The following is a 6377-nucleotide window of genomic DNA, read 5'->3' as shown; positions in this document are numbered from 1 at the left end:
TGACTTCTTGAGTGAATGTGTTACTTATCATGCATAATGGTAAAAATGTCTCTTATCTAAATGGTTATTCTTGGTTTTCACACGACATCACCAAAATTCAAACTAAGAAACTATCACTTCTTTTGAGTTTCTACTTTCATGTGGTATTACAGCACCTTAAAACCTATATACAAACAAATTTTCGGTTCAAAAGGGTTCTTCGTTTTGTGATACAGGACACTTGAATTTCCAGGCTTTCGCGTGACGCGGCATTTAGCTGACGGCAAGGAAAGCTCTTATGTGGGTTGAAAACATTACCAATTCCTTGTCTCAGACTTCAATCGTTATAGGTTCCTCAAGCAAGGAATTCACGCATTAGTAGGAAAACTCAAAGCAGATGTTTCTGTTGGTTTCTGGCGGCCATATTTGTGCCCCTGAAAGGGACACAAACATATTGTCTCTACATACAAAGCTTTATAAATTTGGGTAAAACGTTTTTCCAAGTATCTCACATTAGAAATATTGCACAGACCTGATTCTTGGCGAGGCTTTTTGTACATTTATCTTCTTTCACTTCCCAGATTCTAGACTTTCTGTATCAAAAGGTTTCCCATTTTATTTTTGATTGTCTGACAGTGAAAACCACCAATTGGCAGCCCTGATTTCAGCATTGACAGGACAAGGTGGTCTGTTTTTATATGGTTTAAAGATTATCCTTTGGTCTTTGACCATAGATTGTGAGAAATAAACAAATAAATAAATGCAAAGGAACTTGCTTCATGCGTGTAACTGGACAGTATGCACAGTTACACAAGCTATAATAGGAGGGTTGCCCATAAGTGGGTCCTTTTTCTTTCATGTCTAGGATCTTCTGTTTTAATCAAAAATAAATTAATAATCACCAATTTTGTCTCAGTTATGATAAACTGGTAAGAGATCTTGGTGTCATGATTAAACAAATTGGAATTTCGTTTTGCAATCGTCTGAGTTTGTTTAATCACTCATATGAGTCTTGGCTTGCAACCACGTGACAAGGTGGCCATGTTGGTGGTGTGTTTTTGGTTAATACAGTAGAATATTTTCTCATAGAGTTTACATGAAAATAGGGTTTAGTTCCCAGAGGAGAGAAATACTTTTGTTCTTAACCCTAACACACCACCAACATGGCCGCCGTGACGTCATGTGCAAACCAGCAAATTTTGTTAAATCAACAGCTTTCTTGAAACCTTGGCCTAATGACACTATTTTCAAGTCGAATATAAACTTTAAACTTTGAAAAGAGGATTGGGATCAAGTTCAGATCAGTATAGACAAACAAGTTAAACCGCCGTCAACTTTATGCAGTTCAGAATTTTCCACCTCAATCTTTGGATCGGGAAGTTGCTTGAATACTTCATAACTTCTTGGAATTTCTGCTGAGGTCAAATGGAACAGCGTTCCATTAACAAACAGACAATTCGCGGCTTTATCCTCAGGAACAGTAAGCTTTTCATACTTGAACTTCGCTTTTTTCTCAACTTCATTCCAAACGTCGTCTGCTTCACTACTTCCTCCAACCAAGACAGTGTCAGGTCCAGCCATCGACATCAAGGATTTGAGATGCAGGTGATTCGAAACTGAAATGGCTGTCACAGGATAGTCACCGAACGTTTTCGCTAAGATGTGTACTCCTTGCTGATTCGTTCTCTCAGATAATCCCACTAAGAATTCTTTACCTGTAAAGAGGACGTCCCCTCCATCTAGAGTAGCAGGGTGTTCCATTTCTTCCACACTCAAACCAAGCTCCTGTAGCACAGTTTTCATCCTGGCGGACTCGCCACGTCTGGTTGGGTGACCCAACCTACAAACTAAAGCAATGTCACCACACACCACTGCAGCATCTTCAACAAATACACAGTCTGGGTACTGTTCGTCCGCTGTAAGCTCTATGACTTTCAATCCCATATTTTTCAAAGCTCGAACGTAGTTAGCATGTTGGTTTAATGCTTTGCTCAAGTTAACCGGCTCCAGGCAACCACTCTGTCTTTGTGCAGCAGCAGGCAGCGATGAAGGTATCCCACAGACTATGGCCTTGTCATATCGAAATTTTGACAAATCTTTACCAGTCATGTTCATCACAAGTCTAGAAACAGCCTCGATCGACCGAACCAAACAAAACCTAGGTATCCCTCTTCGGTTTGCGGTCGGTGTTTGCAAAGAGTACATGCAAACCTTCAGGGCGGAAAACCGTTATGAGCATGCGTGAACTTTTTTGCCCAGATCCCCTGGCCGGGTTTGAAAAAATGGCGGGATTTCAAATATTTTATTGCCAAAAAATAAAATGTTTCCTCTCATAACCTGGAAAGAACAGGCAATTTGTCTTCAAAGGTTGCAAGCTGTGGTTATAACCTTGTCGTTACTTAATTTTCTCAAAGAATACCTCATAGTAAAACGGACTTTAACGACATCAATTTCCTTGCGTTGTACTGGAAATCTGCATGCGTAGGTCCGATTTTTTTCAAGATGCACTCACAAAATGTGTTCATATAAGGAAGTTCCTGGATATATAAGGTTCGGAGCTCCACTGTGGACACAAAAACAACATATCTTTGGACAGTGATTTGCCCAAAAAAATTAACGCTTGCCCTCAATGTGTTTGAAGTCACTGAACTTTGTCGCACTCGAGCTGATATTTTTAAATCCTCGCTCGATCGGACACTCGTAGTTTCGCAGACCACTAATGTAGAAGTTATTGCGTTGATATGTGGGCAGAAAAAAGGTCGATCTTTATCTAGTAAAACCTTCCCAAAAATCGGTTTTGAAGCAACTATAGTTTTTTAAACTTGCTCGTTTCGCTTTCGCGCAGATATATAAATTTTGCTTTGTGTTGTCAAGTTGAACACGCATAACATCTGTCAAAATCCTACGCGTAAGAAGGATTTCCTTTAAACAAAGTTAAAGTTACATTATTTCAAAAACTTCTTGCTGACAATGAAAAAATGAATTTTCTGTACGAAAACAACCTGCCGAAAGATCTTAAAAGCAAAAGATCAGTTGCAACTTGGCAGCCAAGTCATGATTCACAGTGATTCAGCATTTAGCTATTTCAAGCTTACCTGGTCCATGCGAGGGTCTTTGTTTACGCAAATTAAACTCAGCCGATCATTAGAAAATACAGAAAATTACCCATAAGGGTATTTGTTTTGCTCGCCTCAGACAAATCCAGCTCCAGCAATTGTTATCGGGCAGAGTTAATTGTTTTGAAGTTTAACTCTGCCGGCAGTTGTTGTTCTCTACTTCACAGCGGGTGAAAAGGAAAATTTGCGTACAGAAAGTTATTTCTTATAAAGAACAGAAACTTTCACGGTGCACTGAAAAATAAAACTATGTAATTAAAAGTGAAGAAAACTCTGACTAATATTACTTGAGCAACAGAAGAATGATCGAAGCAGTCTTTTCTTCTCGAGTAAGTTTACTGGCCTTCTATTTCCGAGAAAGTTTTACGGCGCACAAAAGGATTGTTTGACTGAAGAGAAGGATAAAGCTGGTTCTGCAAAGGAAATACAACTGGGCATGTGAAAAAGTATTTACTAATAAAAAAAAAAGCGGGTTTTAATTCAGCCCGGCGAAAAGAAGGCGAAATCTCAGGAAATCTACTCACAAATAAATCGAATGAACAATCAGAAAAATACTCGCCTCTTTGGAAATGTTCAAAACTTTTATTCCACCTCAGACTGACGGAATGATCCGTTTTTCCTTTAACATTGGTTGTTCCGAGTCTAAAGTAATTTTCAAGTGACGAAAAACAAAAACCACACAAAAGTAAAAGGGCTTTTCGAGAAGCAAACGTTCACACCTTGTGCATTTCATTCAGAACTCTCTCAGTGACAAACAAACAAACACAGAACTGCCAACACAGAAAAAGCCCGCCTTCCAACACTTTTTTTCTATACTTAACAACCACAGGTAGCCCAAGCTCGAAATATGAGCATCGGCGAGCATCGGCATTGTTGCGTAACATTCAAAATATAAGGATTTGTATGGGAAAAAAAACTTTCGTTTCTGTAACCTACGAAAATGAAAGGATTTCAAAAAAAAACAGCTTACCTTACTTAAAATGTGTGTTCAATCTCTCCTGTGTGGTCCACGGGCCGATTTATGGCCGTTTTATGGGTTTTTATGTTAACGGTTTTCTCTCTATATAAAGGTTTACCAAGGTTGGGCACTCCAGCGAAGCGGCTCGACTGATCCACCGAAGGAAAACGGCCGTAAATTCGCTCCAACTGTTCCAATCGCCTCCAAATTCCGCCTAGGTAACACACGATAGTTCTCCTTTCCATTCGTTACCTTGCTTCAAGACGCCTTTGCACCGAGAGCGAATCAAAGGTCGCCAATCTCTGCAAACCTTCCCGATTGAAGCCATCGACAGAGGCTCGGGATGAGCTCCGCGTTACCCAAACGGTTGAAAGATAGCTTAGCGACCCGGCCTGAGATTCAAATTACTCACACTCGGGGTGGGAGACAGTCTCTTGCTCCCGTTCACATAAATACCCTTGGGCCCGACCCTCGCAAAGGCTAACTTGCACGCATTGTTCTCATTGACCAATCGGAGCTCAAACTGGCGAAATTTGAATTTCAAAACAAAGTACGGAATCGGAATCGTACAGATTCTGTAGTTTGCGAAATGAAAATCTGTAGTTGTAGGAAAAATGGGGGACTACTCGTAGTCTATTCTCGTTGCGTCTACTCGGATATTCTAAACAGAAAATTCCCCCAAAAAAGCTGTTTCGCCCAGAAAAGTTTAACTTAAGCTCAGGTGCTCAAGTTAAGCCCTGTCAGTCGGGGTTACGAACTGGATGGGTGACCCACCGCGAAGATTGTCTTAAAGGTCCATACGTTGTTCTTTTTTTTTTCTTCTTCTTTTTTGCGTATTATGTGGTGTTATTGTTAACAGCGTATTGAAAAGCAGATTTAGCATTTAGCGTCCGGATTTAGAAAAACAAAAAAACAAAGAACAATATGGCCCGGTGGGGTTCGCCCGAAAATTATTATTCTTCGGGCCGTAATACAGAGCTGGAACTTTGCCGACTTTGATCTATATATCGGCGGGGAAGCCGGCAAACTAAGAAAACTGGGTTTTCGACAGTGGAAAACGATCATAATGCCTCTGATTCCAATCTCCTATTCCTCCATCTGTCTCTTGTTGTCGGCGTTGCCTTTGCTGTGCTAACAGTGCTAAGCGATGTTTCTTCTGCTCCGCGGTTTCTTGTTGACGTCTTCTCCTTCGTTGTTCACGCTGAATTTGAAGTCGGCATTCTCCAGAGTATTTTCATTTCGCAAACTACAGATTTTCATTTCGCAAACTACAGATTTTCATTTCGTAAACTACAGAATCTGTACGATTCCGATTCCGTACTTTGTTTTGAAATTCAAATTTCGCCAGTTTGAGCTCCGATTGGTCAATGAGAACAATGCGTGCAAGTTAGCCTTTGCGAGGGTAGGGCCCAAGGGTATTGATGTGAACGGGAGCAAGAGACTGTCTCCCACCCCGAGTGTGAGTAATTTGAATCTCAGGCCGGGTCGCTAAGCTATCTTTCAACCGTTTGGGTAACGCGGAGCTCATCCCGAGCCTCTGTCGATGGCTTCAATCGGGAAGGTTTGCAGAGATTGGCGACCTTTGATTCGCTCTCGGTGCAAAGGCGTCTTGAAGCAAGGTAACGAATGGAAAGGAGAACTATCGTGTGTTACCTAGGCGGAATTTGGAGGCGATTGGAACAGTTGGAGCGAATTTACGGCCGTTTTCCTTCGGTGGATCAGTCGAGCCGCTTCGCTGGAGTGCCCAACCTTGGTAAACCTTTATATAGAGAGAAAACCGTTAACATAAAAACCCATAAAACGGCCATAAATCGGCCCGTGGACCACACAGGAGAGATTGAACACACATTTTAAGTAAGGTAAGCTGTTTTTTTTTGAAATCCTTTCATTTTCGTAGGTTACAGAAACGAAAGTTTTTTTTCCCATACAAATCCTTATATTTTGAATGTTACGCAACAATGCCGATGCTCGCCGATGCTCATATTTCGAGCTTGGGCTACCTGTGTAACAACGTACATATTTATCACATCCAATAAAAGTACTACGTTTTTCCGCCCTGAAATGCAAACCAGTGCCTATGGGTTATTCGTTCCCAGGCGTCTCTCTGTGTTTTTACTCGGCAATACTCTAGAGGGTCTGAATGGTGAAGAAAGGGGTTACATGTCGGTAAAAATTTCGTTAGAAAAGTGATGGGGAGGATTTTCAGTTTGCAGCAAACACCCTCTACTGGAATTATATTTGGGCGGAGAAACATTTTCAACACTTTTTTTCTATACTTAACAACGTACATATTTATCACATCCAATAAAAGTACTACGTGTATT

At 40.9% G+C, this 6377-nt stretch overlaps 1 protein-coding gene across 1 annotated transcript; it reads right to left on the bottom strand.

Moving 5' to 3' along the window:
* On the bottom strand, positions 1-2147 carry LOC140944036 (N(G),N(G)-dimethylarginine dimethylaminohydrolase 1-like). The gene has a single exon (XM_073393141.1). It carries the CDS (start codon positions 2092-2094, stop codon positions 1276-1278), a length of 819 nt encoding a protein of 272 aa, XP_073249242.1. The 5' UTR covers positions 2095-2147; the 3' UTR covers positions 1-1275.
* Positions 2148-6377: the final 4230 nt, after the last annotated feature.

This window comes from Porites lutea, chromosome 7 (assembly GCF_958299795.1).
Source record: "Porites lutea chromosome 7, jaPorLute2.1, whole genome shotgun sequence".
In the NCBI taxonomy this organism is placed as follows: Eukaryota; Metazoa; Cnidaria; class Anthozoa; order Scleractinia; family Poritidae; genus Porites; species Porites lutea.
Note: the sequence above shows the minus strand (reverse complement) of the source record. Positions and strands in the feature narration are given on the sequence as shown.

What these genes read in the sequence shown, in the direction of transcription:
- LOC140944036 (XM_073393141.1), bottom strand. Translation starts at nt 2,094, where the DNA reads ATGAACATGACTGGTAAAGATTTGTCAAAATTTCGATATGACAAGGCC.